The sequence below is a fragment of the Callionymus lyra genome, chromosome 4 (assembly GCF_982586985.1).
Source record: "Callionymus lyra chromosome 4, fCalLyr1.hap1.1, whole genome shotgun sequence".
In the NCBI taxonomy this organism is placed as follows: Eukaryota; Metazoa; Chordata; class Actinopteri; order Syngnathiformes; family Callionymidae; genus Callionymus; species Callionymus lyra.
The window spans coordinates 1,354,167-1,371,229 of NC_141821.1; the positions used below are offsets into that span (position 1 = coordinate 1,354,167).

Here is a 17,063-nt window from a genome sequence, read left to right on the forward strand (position 1 = left end):
ACCTGCTCCGGTCTTTGTCTCTGGTGGAACCTGATCCATCGTTGACTGGATCGACCACATGAAAGCAAACGCACAACAAGACTTGTTTCTACTTCCTCAACACAATGGATCAGATCATGAAGGTCTGACCATGAATAGATATGAAAGTAAGAACCAGAATTTTAAAATGATCCTGAAAGAAACTGGTGAAGAGTTTGAAGGAGAAATGTGAGTTCTTCTACTAGAGCGGCTCAGAAGAGTTTGAAGGAGAAATGTGAGTTCTTCTACTAGAGCAGCCAGTGAAGAGTTTGAAGGAGAAATGTGAGTTCTTCTACTAGAGCGGCTCAGAAGAGTTTTGTATGAACTGCAGAAACACATCCTTCTGGTTTAGACACAAAATAAACACAATAGTGTAAACGACACAAACACATTATAATGTTGTGACATCATTTAAGTTTATTTTCTCACTTGTTTGTGTCAGTTTTGTTCAGTGTTGAACTCGAGACGTTTATCAAACACCAGGTTCCTCAGATTGACTGACATCAGTCACTCAAGTTCTGACTCGACCCTGAACTTTATCATCAACAATCACCAGAGTTTGACTTTTGTCCACATTTAGCTTCAAAGTGTTTTCATTGTTTGATTTCTAAACACTTGACTAAGTTCAGCCTCTGATCAGCTGATCAACAGCTGGATGTCATCAGCAAACATAAGAAACATCAGGATTCAAACCAGAGGAATATAAACTAGTATTATTTTTATTTAGTTGTATTTGTCCTTCAATGTTAAATATTGACGTAAAATGTGTCTCCAGGCGTACGGCGGCGACGGAATCGTCCAGAAGATCAAACGTATCGGCTTCGATGCTAAATCCACCGTCATGGTGAGTCTTGTTGTTTGTTCGTGTGTTTTTGTCACGTATACTGACATTATACTGTGATAGTAGAAGAGTATATGTGGATGGAAATCTAGTATTACATATATTTTTTTTAGGGAAAATTGAATACAAAAAATATTCTTAAAGGAATTTTTCAATATAAAAAAATTCAATATAAATTGTTGGTAAAATAGAATCAGGTGAAGCTCAGGTGAAGCTCAGGTGAAGCTCGGGTGAAGCTCGGGTGAAGCTCGGGTGAAGCTCGGGTGAAGCTCGGGTGAAGCTCAGGTGAAGCTCAGGTGAAGCTCGGGTGAAGCTCGGGTGAAGCTCGGGTGAAGCTCGGGTGAAGCTCGGGTGAAGCTCGGGTGAAGCTCAGGTGAAGCTCGGGTGAAGCTCGGGTGAAGCTCGGGTGAAGCTCGGGTGAAGCTCAGGTGAAGCTCGGGTGAAGCTCGGGTGAAGCTCGGGTGAAGCTCGGGTGAAGCTCGGGTGAAGCTCGGGTGAAGCTCAGGTGAAGCTCAGGTGAAGCTCGGGTGAAGCTCAGGTGAAGCTCGGGTGAAGCTCAGGTGAAGCTCAGGTGAAGCTCAGGTGAAGCTCGGGTGAAGCTCGGGTGAAGCTCGGGTGAAGCTCTGGTGAAGCTCAGGTGAAGCTCAGGTGAAGCTCGGGTGAAGCTCGGGTGAAGCTCGGGTGAAGCTCGGGTGAAGCTCGGGTGAAGCTCGGGTGAAGCTCGGGTGAAGCTCGGGTGAAGCTCGGGTGAAGCTCGGGTGAAGCTCGGGTGAAGCTCAGGTGAAGCTCAGGTGAAGCTCGGGTGAAACAGCTCCGACAGTCAAAGATTCATCAAAGTAAATATTCATGAGGAAGTGAAAATATTCCTGCATCAAACGGAGAAGAAGTGAAAGAGAAGATGGATGTCAGGAGGAGAAACTCTTTTTGTTGTTTGTTTACCACGAGTGAGAAGAAGATTAAGTCCAGGGCCTCGTTCCTCGTATGTAACCAGGAGAACCTTAAACACGTCGATCCAAGGTCGTCTTCATCCGTGTGTTTGAAACGTGACGTCGTCTCGTGATTCAAAACATCACTTCCTGCTTCTGACCAGATGTTCTTGGATTCGTGCACGTGAACATTCTCGTGCACGTGAACATTCTCGTGCACGTGAACATTCTCGTGCACGTGAACATTCTCGTGCACGTGAACATTCTGTTGCATCCTTTCTTGATTTGAGTTTGATCTCAAATCTGAATCCAAGGTCGTATCGTGGATCGTGGAGCGACGACGACCGTCTTCGTCACGTTCCTCAAATTTTCCTCGATTCAATTTTTTAAACGTTGTTCTGTAAAAAGTCCGTTTTAAGTCCTTTTTAAGTTTGTCGTGAGTTCGATCCTGTCCGTCAAAGTATCCGATGACGTTGTGTCGTCGGACTCACCTGTGCGTTGTCGGACTCACCTCTGAGTTGTCGGACTCACCTGTGAGTTGTCGGACTCACCTGTGAGTTGTCGGACTCACCTGTGCGTTGTCGGACTCACCTGTGCGTTGTCGGACTCACCTGTGCGTTGTCGGACTCACCTGTGCGTTGTCGGACTCACCTGTGCGTTGTCGGACTCACCTGTGCGTTGTCGGACTCACCTGTGCGTTGTCGGACTCACCTGTGAGTTGTCGGACTCACCTGTGCGTTGTCGGACTCACCTGTGCGTTGTCGGCCTCACCTGTGCGTTGTCGGCCTCACCTGTGCGTTGTCGGACTCACCTGTGCGTTGTCGGACTCACCTGTGCGTTGTCGGACTCACCTGTGCGTTGTCGGACTCACCTGTGCGTTGTCGGACTCACCTGTGCGTTGTCGGCCTCACCTGTGCGTTGTCGGACTCACCTGTGCGTTGTCGGACTCACCTGTGCGTTGTCGGACTCACCTGTGCGTTGTCGGCCTCACCTGTGCGTTGTCGGCCTCACCTGTGCGTTGTCGGACTCACCTGTGCGTTGTCGGACTCACCTGTGCGTTGTCGGCCTCACCTGTGCGTTGTCGGACTCACCTGTGCGTTGTCGGACTCACCTGTGCGTTGTCGGACTCACCTGTGCGTTGTCGGACTCACCTGTGCGTTGTCGGCCTCACCTGTGCGTTGTCGGACTCACCTGTGCGTTGTCGGCCTCACCTGTGCGTTGTCGGCCTCACCTGTGCGTTGTCGCCCCCTGCAGTCGGTGTTCCGCAGCTCGCCGCTGCTCGGCTGCTTCCTGTTCGGGCTGCCGCTGGGCGTCATCAGCCTGATGTGTTACGGCATCTGCACGGCGGAGACGGACGACGGCTCCGAGGACATGGACGTCCTCAAGAGGGACGGCCTGACCGACGAGGAGGAGGACGAGGAGGACGAGGAGGACGAGCCGAGGAGACGCGCCGGCGAGCCCGAGGGCGGCGAAGAAGACGAGGAGGACGCGGGAGAGAAGGATCCCGAGGAGAAGAAGACGGATTGAGGCGCCGCCGGGAGAACGGTGACAGGAAGTGACGGCGAGCGTCGGTTTTCATCTCGCCCTCGTCGGACGAACCTCTGGCTGCAGCGTAAATATTGACGAGTGGAAGGTTTGCTTCGTTTCTCACTCGCTGACCCGTCGTTCAGGATGTTGTGTCTCCGCCTCCGATAGTCTGGACTGTGTCTGACCTTCAGCTCGTCTTCTGACCAGTGGAGAATCTGCCATAAATTAAACTTTTGTCTTCTTGTACATTTGCTTCTTTTCTTGACGGAAAAATGTTAAACCTGTGAAATACCAGAAGCTTCGTCTCCTTCGCTTCTTTAGGAAAGTCTTTCAGTGCAGAAGGTCAACTCTGGTGTCATGTAGTGAAAGTTCTTCAAGATGTTCCTCATCATGACCATGTTTTAATTATTACTTTATAAAGTTGCTCTGAAATCTGGACGAACGAGAGGTTACGAGAGTCCATGATGACGTAATAATGGCTTCACTCCTCCTCCAGCTGTAATCACGCTTTGTTTATACAACGAGTCCACCATTGATGACGCACGGTGACGAACCTCCATGCTTGACCAATCACAGCAGAGTGGGTGTGGTTATGATCAACAAGATTTCATCTCCAGAAAAACAAAGTAATTACTGGAAACCTAATTTGCCGAAGATCTCCAGAGGGATTAATAAAGTCAGTCTAACTAGAATCCAACGTCACACACGCACACACACACACACACACACACACACACACGCACACACACACACACACACACACACACACACACACACACACACACACACACACACAGTGTCAATATTTATTAATTCAGTCTTTAAATTTAATATATAAATGTTGGTACAATAGAGTCAGAGCCAACAGAGCTCAGAGCTACTGATCTAACTTTCAGCCAATCGTATGACGCACAGGCGATCATGTGACGACCTAGAAGAAGATCAGTAGCTCTGAGCTCTGTTGGTTTACTCTTTTATACCAACATGATTATTGAACAACAATAAAGTGCTTCAAAACAACATTCCAATAAAATGATTAAAACTTCTAAAATATTGTGATGTGACTAATAAAGTATATATGATGGACTAACATGTTCTTCAGCTGTGACTCGTGAGAACGTCCAGATGTTCCTGCACGACGGAGACAGTTTCCAGGAATAGTTCGATGACTCGGCGATCTTTAGGATTCTCTGTTCGTGAGTCTTTGTAGTATTACTCCACGAGTCTTTGTAGTATTACTCCACGAGTCTTTGTAGTATTACTCCACGAGTCTTTGTAGTATTACTCCACGAGTCTTTGTAGTATTACTCCACGAGTCTTTGTAGTATTACTCCACGAGTCTTTGTAGTATTACTCCACGAGTCTTTGTAGTATTACTCCACGAGTCTTTGTAGTATTACTCCACGAGTCTTTGTAGTATTACTCCACGAGTCTTTGTAGTATTATTCAACAAGTCTTTATAGTATTACTCCACGAGTCTTTGTAGTATTACTCCACGAGTCTTTGTAGTATTACTCCACGAGTCTTTGTAGTATTACTCCACGAGTCTTTGTAGTATTACTCCACGAGTCTTTGTAGTATTATTCCACAAGTCTTTATAGCATTATTCCACGAGTCATTATAGTATTTATCCACGAGTCTTTATAGTATTACTCCAATAGGCTTTGTAGTATTACTCCACAACTCTTTATGGTATTACTCCACAAGTCTTTGTAGTATTACTCCACGAGTCTTTGTAGTATTACTCCACGAGTCTTTGTAGTATTACTCCACGAGTCTTTGTAGTATTATTCCACAAGTCTTTATAGTATTATTCCACGAGTCTTTAAAGTATTACTCCACGAGTCTTTATAGTATTACTCCAATAGGCTTTGTAGTATTACTCCACAAGTCTTTATAGTATTATTCCACGAGTCTTTGTAGTATCACTCCACGAGTCTTTAAAGTATTACTCCACGAGTCTTTATAGTATTACTCCAATAGGCTTTGTAGTATTACTCCACAAGTCTTTAAAGTATTACTCCAATAGGCTTTGTAGTATTACTCCACGAGTCTTTGATGTATTACTCCACGAGTCTTTGTAGTATTACTCCACGAGTCTTTACAGTATTACTCCATGAGTCTTTGTAGCATTACTACACTAGTCTTTGTAGTATTACTCCACGAGTCTTTGTAGTATTACTCCACGAGTCTTTGTAGTATTAATCCACGAGTCTTTATAGTATTACTCCACAAGTCTTTACAGTATTACTCCATGAGTCTTTGTAGCATTACTACACTAGTCTGTGTAGTATTACTCCACGAGTCTTTGTGTTATTACTCCACGAGTCTTTGTAGTATTACTCCGCGAGTCTTAATAGTATTATTCCACGAGTCTTTGTAGTATTACTCCACGAGTCTTTAAAGTATTACTCCACGAGTCTTTATAGTATTACTCCAATAGGCTTTGTAGTATTACTCCACAAGTCTTTAAAGTATTACTCCAATAGGCTTTGTAGTATTACTCCACGAGTCTTTGATGTATTACTCCACGAGTCTTTGTAGTATTACTCCACGAGTCTTTACAGTATTACTCCATGAGTCTTTGTAGCATTACTACACTAGTCTTTGTAGTATTACTCCATGAGTCTTTGTAGTATTACTCCACGAGTCTTTGATGTATTACTCCACGAGTCTTTGTAGTATTACTCCACGAGTCTTTACAGTATTACTCCATGAGTCTTTGTAGCATTACTACACTAGTCTTTGTAGTATTACTCCATGAGTCTTTGTAGTATTACTCCACGAGTCTTTGTAGTATTAATCCACGAGTCTTTATAGTATTACTCCACAAGTCTTTACAGTATTACTCCATGAGTCTTTGTAGCATTACTACACTAGTCTGTGTAGTATTACTCCACGAGTCTTTGTGTTATTACTCCACGAGTCTTTGTAGTATTACTCCGCGAGTCTTAATAGTATTAATCCACGAGTCTTTGTAGTATTACTCCGCAAGTCTTTATAGTATTAATCCACAAGTCTTTATAGTATTACTCCACGAGTCTTTATATTATTACTCCACGAGTCTTTATAGTATTACTCCACTAGTGTTCCTAGTATTACTTCGGAACGTCAGTAGTATTTTTCCACGAGTCTTCGTAGTATTACTCCCAGAGTCTTCGTAGTATTACTCCACGAGTCTACATAGTATTACTCCACCAGTTTTCGTAATATTACTCCACGAGTCTTCGTAGTATTAATCCCCGAGTTTTCGTGGTATTACTCCGCGAGTTTTCGTAATATTACTCCACGAGTTTTCGTAGTATTACTCCCCGAGTTTTCGTAATATTACTCCACGAGTCTTCGTAGTATTAATCCACAAGTCTTCGTAATATTACTCCCCAAGTCTTCGTAGTATTACTCCACGATTCTACATAGTATTACTCCACCAGTTTTCGTATTATTACTCCACGAGTCTTCGCAGTATTAATCCATGAGTTTTCGTAGTATTACTCCCTGAGTTTTCATAATATTAATCCACGAGTCTTCGTAGTATTAATCCAGGAGTTTTCGTAGTATTACTCCCCGAGTTTTTGTAGTATTAATCCAGGAGTCTCAGTCAATAACGAAGAAATTCCTGTTTTCTTTTCTGCCGACTCTGATGGCTTTTTAATTGCTTCTGCTGACACCCCCTCTCCCCCCCACATACACACATGCATGCACGCACACATACACACACACACACACACAAATAAACACACACACACACACACACACTCCCCCCGGAGACCGTGTTGTATTTGCTCGATAATGTAATCATGAGATGATCATAATTAGAGGTTATTTGGTCTAAACTGACCCAGAGGTGAAGATGAACCACAGGAAGTTCATGAGTAGACGAGCGGACGACAACAACAACAACAACATGAACCACAACAACAACATGAACCACAACAACAACAACATGAACCACAACAACAACAACATGAACAACAACATGAACCACAACAACAACAACAACATGAACCACAACAACAACAACATGAACCACAACAACAACATGAACCACAACAACAACAACATGAACCACAACAACAACAACATGAACAACAACATGAACCACAGCAACAACAACATGAACCACAACAACAACATGAACCACAACAACAACAACATGAACCACAACAAGAACATGAACCACAACAACAACAACATGAACCACAACAACATCAACATGAACAACAACATGAACCACAGCAACAACAACATGAACCACAACAACAACAACATGAACCACAACAACAACAACATGAACCACAACAACAACAACATGAACCACAACAAGAACATGAACCACAACAACATGAACCACAACAACAACAACATTGAACCACAACAACAACAACATGAACCACAACAAGAACATGAACCACAACAAAATGAACCACAACAACAACAACATGAACCACAACAACAACAACATGAACCACAACAAAAACAACATGAACAACAACATGAACCACAACAAGAACATGAACCACAACAACATGAACCACAACAACAACAACATGAACCACAACAACATGAACCACAACAACAACAACATGAACCACAACAAGAACATGAACCACAGCAACATGAACCACAACAACAACATGAACCACAACAACAACATGAACCACAACAACAACATGAACCACAACAACAACATGAACAACAACAACATGAACCACAACAACATGAACCACAACAACAACATGAACGACAACAACATCAACAAACACAACAACATGAACCACAACAACAACAACATGAACCACAACAACATGAACCACAAGAAAATGAACCACAACAACAACATGAACCACAACAACATGAACAACAACAACATGAACCACAACAACATGAACCACAACAACAACATGAACCACAACAACAACATGAACCACAACAACAACATGAACCACAACAACATGAACAACAACAACATGAACCACAACAACAACATGAACCACAACAACATGAACAACAACAACATGAACCACAACATGAACCACAACAACAACATGAACCACAACAACAACATGAACAACAACAACATGAACCACAACAACATGAACAACAACAATAACAACATGAACAACAACAACATGAACAACAACAAAATGAACCACAACAACAACAACATGAACCACAACAACATGAACCACAACAACATGAACAACAACAATAACAACATGAACAACAACAACATGAACAACAACAAAATGAACCACAACAACAACATGAACCACAACAACATGAACAACAACAACATGAACCACAACAATAACAACATGAACCACAACAACAACATGAACCACAACAACAAAAACATGAACCACAACAACAACATGAACCACAACAACAACATGAACCACAACAACATGAACAACAACAACATGAACAACAACAACATGAACCACAACAATAACAACATGAACCACAACAACAACATGAACCACAACAACAAAAACATGAACCACAACAACAACATGAACCACAACAACAACATGAACCACAACAACATGAACAACAACAACATGAACCACCACAACAACATGAACCACAACAACAACATGAACCACAACAAAATGAACCACAACAACATCAACAAACACAACAACATGAACCACAACAACATCAACAAACACAACAAGATGAACCACAACAACAACAACATGAACCACAACAAAATGAACCACAACAACAACAACATGAACCACAACAACATGAACAACATGAACAACAACAACATGAACAACAACAACATGAACCACAACAACAACATGAACCACAACAACATGAACCACAACAACATGAACCACAACAACAACAACAACAACATGAACCACAACAACATGAACCACAACAACATGAACCACAACAACAACATGAACCACAACAACAACATGAACCACAACAACAACATGAACCACAACAATAACAACATGAACCACAACAACAACATGAACCACAACAACAACATGAACCACAACAACAACAACATGAACCACAACAACAACATGAACCACAACAACAACATGAACCACAACAACAACAACATGAACCACAACAACATCAACAAACACAACAACATGAACCACAACAACATCAACAAACACAACAACATGAACCACAACAACAACAACATGAACCACAACAAAATGAACCACAACAACAACAAAATGAACCACAACAACAACAACATGAACCACAACAACATGAACAACATGAACAACAACAACATGAACCACAACAACAACATGAACCACAACAACAACATGAACCACAACAACAACATGAACCACAACAACATGAACCACAACAACAACATGAACCACAACAACATCAACAAACACAACAACATGAACCACAACAACAACAACAACAACATGAACGACAACAACAACATGAACCACAACAACAAAATGAACCACAACAACAACAACATGAACCACAACAACAACATGAACCACAACAACATGAACCACAACAACAACAACAACATGAACCACAACAACAACATGAACCAAAAAACAAGAGTCACAACAAGACGATCAACGGCATCAAACACAACAAGAATAACAATAAGAACAAAGACAGCAACAACATGAACAACAAAAACAAGTGAAACAACAAAAACAACAGTCATTTAAAAAGAAAGTATTCAGGGCGTAGGAAAACATCAACAGTGAAAAAAAAAATGCGTATAATTGTAAAAAAACTAAAAGGTTTTTAATAATATTACAAAGAGCTGCTTGGAGGAGGTCTGTGTTCTCCAAGTGTTTTTCTTGTTCCTGTTTTATACCAAAACAACATTGATTATTTGAGCCTTTTCACACTAAAACAACAACACTGGTGCTTTCATCAAGCAGAGGTAGTTCCACCACTAGATGGCAGCAGAGAGCAGCAGGTCAGATGAACGAGAGCGCCCCCCGAGGGTCGGAGGAGGACAGACCCCCCCGCCCTCGTAGGATGTCACTGGATGAAAGAAGATCCCTCACTTTCAACAGAGCGGAACAGAGACGCCCCGGGTAGCTGGGCCGGAGCCTGCAGTTAATGGAAGGAAGGTATGGGGCGGCGAGGACGGCGAGGACGGCGAGGACGGCGAGGAGCGCGAGCTGCCAGCGCTGGTTAGACGCTGCATTCATCAGAGGCGGCGGCAGGCGGCTGCGAGCGAGTTTGAATCCAGAAACAGACATCAGAGATGAACATGTGATGTCACATCCACTTCCTGTCAAAATCTCTGCTTCCTGCTTCTCCAGACAGATGACATCGTCACATCCCTGTCACCAGCCAAAACATTATGACCGCCTTCTTCAGTCGAAGTCTACTCTACAAATTACATTTTCTTAACATGTCGTTTCAAGTTTTCAAGAAAGAAGAAGAAGAAGAAAGTGAAGAAGAAGAAAGTGTCCATCGATCCATACTCAGTTCTGTGGGTGTTTTATTATTTTGCATTATTGTACATGGAGCCATTGAAACCAAACCTGCTGCCAGCAGGTGGCGATAGTGTTTCTACAGATGGTTGAAAACATTGTTAAATAGTATAAACTCATCTGACTGAGACTCATTTAACTGAGACTCATTTAACTGAGACTCATTTAACTAAGACTCATTTATTTAGTTAATTACAGGCGCGTGTTTTTATCGTCCACTAGTGGGCGCCACAGCCAATGTAGAGCATTAGAAGAACAAGTGACTCAGACTCACTCAGCCATTGAACCAGTGACTCAAGTAGACCATCACCTGAAAATACGCTTCAGAGACTCTTTTGAGTCCGACTCGTTCCTGTCCCTTTAGTGTCCCATGAGTCAGAATCACCTTCTCGAGTCGAGAACTTGGAACAGCTTCTTATCACCGGCTCGACTGTGACTGCGCTGCCCCCTCGACCTGAACACCGACGTGAAGTCTTGAGCCCTGAGGAACCAAATCTGGGTCAGATCCGAGTCCCGTGAGTCAGAGCTTCATTAATGGCTCTTTCATGTTCCTGGACCACAAGAAGCCGTGAAATTAGAAAAAACATGAAAAGTCTTTTATGTGTAATGTGCGCTCGTGTTGAGGCAGCGGCGCTCGTTCCGTGAGTTTGAGAATCGAGGTCATGAGTCGATGTTTGTGCGACGAGTCTTCAAACGTGACGCCGCAGTTCTTCACCGAAACATCATTTGTTCAATAGTTCGGGAGAAAAACATCTGCAGATGAAACTGTTTCCTTTATTTCATGTCGTCAAGAAGAAGTCGCTCAAGTACTGACTCGACCTTGAACTTTAGCATCAACAATCACCAGAGTTTGACTTTTGTCCACATTTAGCTTCAAAGTGTTTTCACTCATTGTTTGATTTCTATCAACAATTTACTAAGTTCAGCCTCTGATCAGTTGATCAACAGTAGAGCTGGATGTCATCAGCAAACATGTGATAAGAAACATCATGAAGGATTTTAACCAGAGGAATCAAGGACATCACCGTGAACCAGAACACCATGATGTCACTGGACACCTTCAGTAAAACTGTCTCCGTAGATGTTTACAAAAGCCAGACTGAAACTTCTCATGGATGTCGCTCTGAACGAGGAACAGCTGCTCAGACACAACCTTCTCCAAGATCTTGGACAAGAAAGGGAGCTTAGAAATAGGCCTGAAATGACTGAGGTCAGTTGGGTCTAAGCCTGGCTTTTTGAGGAGAGGCTCCACAATGACTTAAATGCATTGTTAAAAACCCCTGTGGAAAGGGAGAGGTTCACCATATTGGTAACTCAGGGGCCAATTACATCAAATACTTTGATAAAAAGCCTACAAGGAAGGACATCATCTGAGCAAGAGGAGGGTTTCATCTTGTTCACTAGTGATGAAATATCACCCAAAGATACAGCAGTGAAGGAAGACCAAGAGGAGGAGACGGGCTCAGAGACAGTAGGGTTTCCAAACAAAAGAGAGATTTTCTCTTTGATCAATTTAATTTTGTAAAAACCTCAACAATCATTGCTGTCAGCTTCACAGAAGACAGGCGTGATTTGAGGAGCAGGAGACACGAGAGAATTAATCGTGTCAAACAACACTTTGGGGTTTTTCTTATTTGCTGCTACCAGTTTTCTGATGTAATCAGATCTAGCAGTTTCCACCATCTCATTGTAAGAAGACATCCAATCCCTGAGGTGAAGTCTGTGCACCTCAAGTTTAGTGGACTTCCAGAGACCCTCAGTCTTTCCACAAAGTCTCTTCAGACTCAGGAGATCTTCATTTGTCCAAGGGCACCGTTTTTTTCTGGATTGTCAGGTTCGATTTAACAGGTTTGATCCAGTATTTCAACACAATGATCAGTGAAACAGTGAATCAAACATGTTCAGTCATCAAAGAAAAGAAGGTCAAACATAGAAAGTGTCTTCAGTATCAGCTGAGATGACAACTGTGACCTTCAAGGGCTGAGGTTCAGGGATGAAGGTCAAACAAATGATCAGATGAACATCATGTACAGAAACATTAGAGATGTTCAGGCCAAGAGTAGAAACTAACTTTTTGATGAGTGGGTTCAGAAACATGTTGCTCAAAATTAAAGGCTTCTGTTAAAGTTAAAAGTTCTTTAGCAGAACAAGATGTGACGTCATCATATGTGGAGGAAACCCGAGTATAAGTGTCTAGAGGAAACCTGAGTTACCAATATGGTGAACCTCTCCCTTTCCACAGGGGTTTTTCCCAATGCATTTAAACCATTGTGGAGCCTCTGCTCAAAAAACCAGGTTTAGACTCGACTGACCTCAGTAATTTCAGGCCTATTTCTGATCTTCATTCTTGTCCAAGATCTCAGAGAAGGTTGTGTCTGAGCAGCTGTTCCTGGATCAGAGCGACATCCATGAGAAGTTTCAGTCTGGCTTCAGCAAACATCTACGGAGACAGTCTTACTGAAGGTGTCCAGTGACATCATGATGTTCTGGTTCTGTTGGATCTGTCCTCAGCCTTTGACTCAGTTGAACCAGATCCTGCTGAGAAGACTGAGCCCGAGCTGAAACCCGAGCACCTGGAGGGATCCTGAGTATGTGGAGGAAACTCGAGAACCTGGAGGAAACCAGAGTACTGGGAAGAAACACGAGTACATGGAGTAAACCTGAGTACTGGGAGGAAACACGAGTACATGGAGGAAACCCGAGTACCTGGAGGAAACTCGATTACCTCGAGGAAACTCGAGTACCGGGAGGAAACCAGGGGACCTGGAGGAAACCCGAGTACCTGGGGGAAACCTGAGTACCGGGAGGAAACCAGGGGACCTGGAGGAAACCCGAGTACCGGGAGGAAACCCGAGTACCTGGGGGAAACCCGAGTACCGGGAGGAAACCTGAGTACCGGGAGGAAACCAGGGCATCTGGAGGTAACTGGAGTACCTGGAGGAGAACCATCACAAACCTCACAGTGGATGGTTCACTTGCACCACACTGGAGTGCAGAAGGACAACGATGGAACCAGCAGCTCCTGAGGGACGTGCAGATGAGGAACAGTCAGACATCGCACTCATGGCTACGTACTAAAGGTTTCGTCTTCTGACGATTCCTGAAGTTCAGAGAAGGTAACGTTCACATGTTGACGCTGTAGGAACGATGCCGTGATCTTTGACTCTCTGGTGTCGAGGCTGCAGATCCATGTTGGAGGAAAATGATTGACAGCAACAACAGTCGTACACAGTTATTTACGCTGGAGCTGGTCGCCCCCGGCAACCGTTGACAAACAGGACGAGATAATGTTGTCAGGAAGACGCGTCTCGTTTAAAGGTCGTCTCTGTTGAGGGGGCGCTGTTGAGCGTGTAAGACGTAAGACGAGAGACGAGAGACGAGAGACGAGAGAGCTCCCGGGGAACTTTTTTCAATATTTATACGCCTCAAACTTCACGAAACTGGACATTACACTCAATGCAGGTTGTTTTCTTCGCCTGAGTCAACTTTTGAAAGAACATGGCAGCCGCCCGACAGAGACCTGAACGCAAACAGGCTCGGCCCGGAGCCCGAGAGCAAGCTAACGGATAAAGCTATGCTAGGTAGCATCAAGGCCATGATGGACGAGATGCGCAGCGAAATCATTTCCAGCCTGGAAACGGTCATGGCGAACACTGTCAAAAAAGAAGTTGCCTCACTTCTAAAGCCGCTGCAGGAGAAAGTGAGTCAAATGAGTGACAACATGCTTGAACTGGAGCAGTGTGCTAGCCTGGAGAGCAGCGTTCTGAAGCTAACGGCTACCGTGGAGTCGCTGAAGAAGCAGTGTGAGGACTTGGAGGCTCGTTCCCGGAGGAACAACATCCCAATCGTGGGCCTGCCGGAGGGCTCAGAGGGTGGAACACATGGCATCATTTTTGCAAACATTGCTGGGCTTGGATACGAAGCCGGTTCTGGACCCACCGCCTCTCGCGAGCTAAACCAAAGGAGGGAGAGCGTCCCCCCTGTCATCGCCGGGGTACACTTGTTCCAGACCAAGACCTCGATTCTACGAGCCGCTGGAAACTTGTCGCCGCTGATGCACGAGGGAAAAAGGATTTCTAAAACAAGTGAGTTGTTGCTCATCAGCTGCGACAGAAATCATCCTCTCAGATGGAATAACTTCAGACCCTCTTAAAATAAATGACACTTTTAACGAATTTTACTATATTCTTCGGAAATCAGCTCAAATTCAAATGACTTTAAGACATTTTTTGATCTTAACATCCCAACAGTGGATCAAAGTCTCGTAAAAACCTTAGAGGAACCAATCACTCCTTTAGAAACTGAGACTACAACAGATCACTACAAAATGGTAAGTCCTGGTCCAGATGGCTTCCCAACCGAACTTTTTAGAACTTTCTGGGAAGAATTGTCTCCACTACTACTAGGCCATCAATGTAGGCAATCTACCTCCAACTTTGAATCTTCCATCATTGTTCTCCTAAAGAAAGGAAAAGTTCCGTTATTATGCAGCTCATACCGTCCCATAACTCTGCTAAATGTAGATTTTAAAATAATATCTAAATGATTGGCCCGTCGTTTAGAAACCATCCTGCCCTCAATTATTTCAGCAGAACAAACAGGTTTTATCCTAGGCAGGCATTCTTTTAACCTTAGACAATATTTAATGTGCTTTATGGTTCAAAATCCTCTAAACTCCCAGAGGCCCTGCTCTCGCTAGATGCCGAAAAGGCGTTTGACAGATTTGAGTGGGAAGATCTTTTCTTCACCCTGCAGAAATTTGGATTCGGGAGTAACTTCTTGTCATGGATCAAGTTAATCTACAAATCACCACAGGCATCAATTAGAACTAATGGCCTGAACTCAACATATTTCATGTCCACTGCTCTACACGCCAGGATGTCCACTGAGTCCCTTTTATTCACAATCGCAATGGATCCACTTTCAACAGCCTCAAGAAATGACATGATTTTCCGGTATATCTTGAATGGGGGTAGAAGTAAAAGTTTCTTTATATGCAGACGACCTTCTTTTGTTCATTTCAAACTTGACTCAGTCTATCCCAACTATATTATCAATTTTAAATCATTTCAGCGGCATTTCTGGCTACAAACTTAATTTAAGTAAGAGCGAACTATTACCTGTCAATGACTTGGCAAAGCAGTACCCACTGGATACACTGCCATTTAAAACTGCGAGGACGGGGTTCATGTACTTTGGCGTTTTTGTCACACAGATTAAAGAAAATCTCTTTGGGAAAAATTTCCAACCTCTATTAGGGAAAATGAAACAAGACGTTGAAAGATAGTCGTTGTTGAATCGATCCACTGTTGCCAGAGTCAACACAATTAAGATGAATGTTTCCCTAGATGTTGTTATCTTTATCTTTATCTTCTCTTTCAATGCATCCCCATTTTTATTCCCCTTGCATTTTTTCGAAATTGATAGTTTAATAATTGCATTTATTTGGAATAAAAAAAAAAACAAGATTGGGAAGAAAAATTCTACAGATGCCTAAACTGTCCGGAGGTAAGGTTCTCCCAAATATGTTGTACTACTACTGGGCTGCAAATATCAGGAATCTAAATGTTTGGATCACTTCTAAAGACCGGTGCTGTGTCTCAAATCGCATACTAATCTTAGTATGCTAGACGTTAGTATGCATCAGTTTAGTATGCATACTAACTAGTACGCAAATTCTCCACAGATAGTTTGTCTCAAATCAAACCCTGAAGCTACACACTAACCGGAAATCACATGACAGCTTCTTCTTCTACTTCTATTTAACGATGTTTCAAGCAGCTGTTGGAACGCTATCGCCACCTGCTGGCAGCACGTATTGCGACTTTGGAAAAAGAAATAAAGAAAAAATATGAGAATCTAAATAATCGCGAGATATTTAAGCTGGTATCAGCAGCGAAGACGTGTTTATCCTCCTACTGCTGCTGAAAATACACCTGTAAGTATATGCATATATATGCATTTATATATGACGTAACTTCAGTTTAAAACGTCAATAAGATGGAGCTGTTTAGTGTGGTTAGTGTCCATCGAACCATGCTAGTTTTGTGGGCGTGTTAGTACACCAATTTAGTGTGCATGGCGCACTAAATTTCGCATACTAAGAATTGAGACGCACTAACGCACTAAAAATACTAACTTTTAGTAGCTAGTATGCGATTTGAGACACAGCACGAGAGACATCACCTGCCTGGTTAAAAATGGAAGCCAACTCAGTCGCCCCACGTCGCTGGTTGCTGTCCTACATGCACCACTGCTCTCCACAACTTCTTCTTATATAAAAAGGGGTGC

The 17,063-nt window shown here is 43.2% G+C and overlaps 1 protein-coding gene across 1 annotated transcript in view; it reads left to right on the forward strand.

The window, feature by feature from the left end:
- The window catches only part of tmx3b (thioredoxin related transmembrane protein 3b), a 58,679-nt gene extending 54,564 nt beyond the window's left edge, over positions 1–4,115 (forward strand). Inside the window, exons 15-16 of the mRNA XM_087788426.1 lie at positions 794–862; positions 3,040–4,115. Of these exons, the coding sequence (XP_087644552.1) occupies positions 794–862; positions 3,040–3,312 (342 nt within the window). The 3' untranslated portion in view covers positions 3,313–4,115. The remainder of the gene's footprint in view (positions 1–793; positions 863–3,039) is intronic.
- The last annotated feature ends 12,948 nt before the right edge of the window (positions 4,116–17,063 follow it).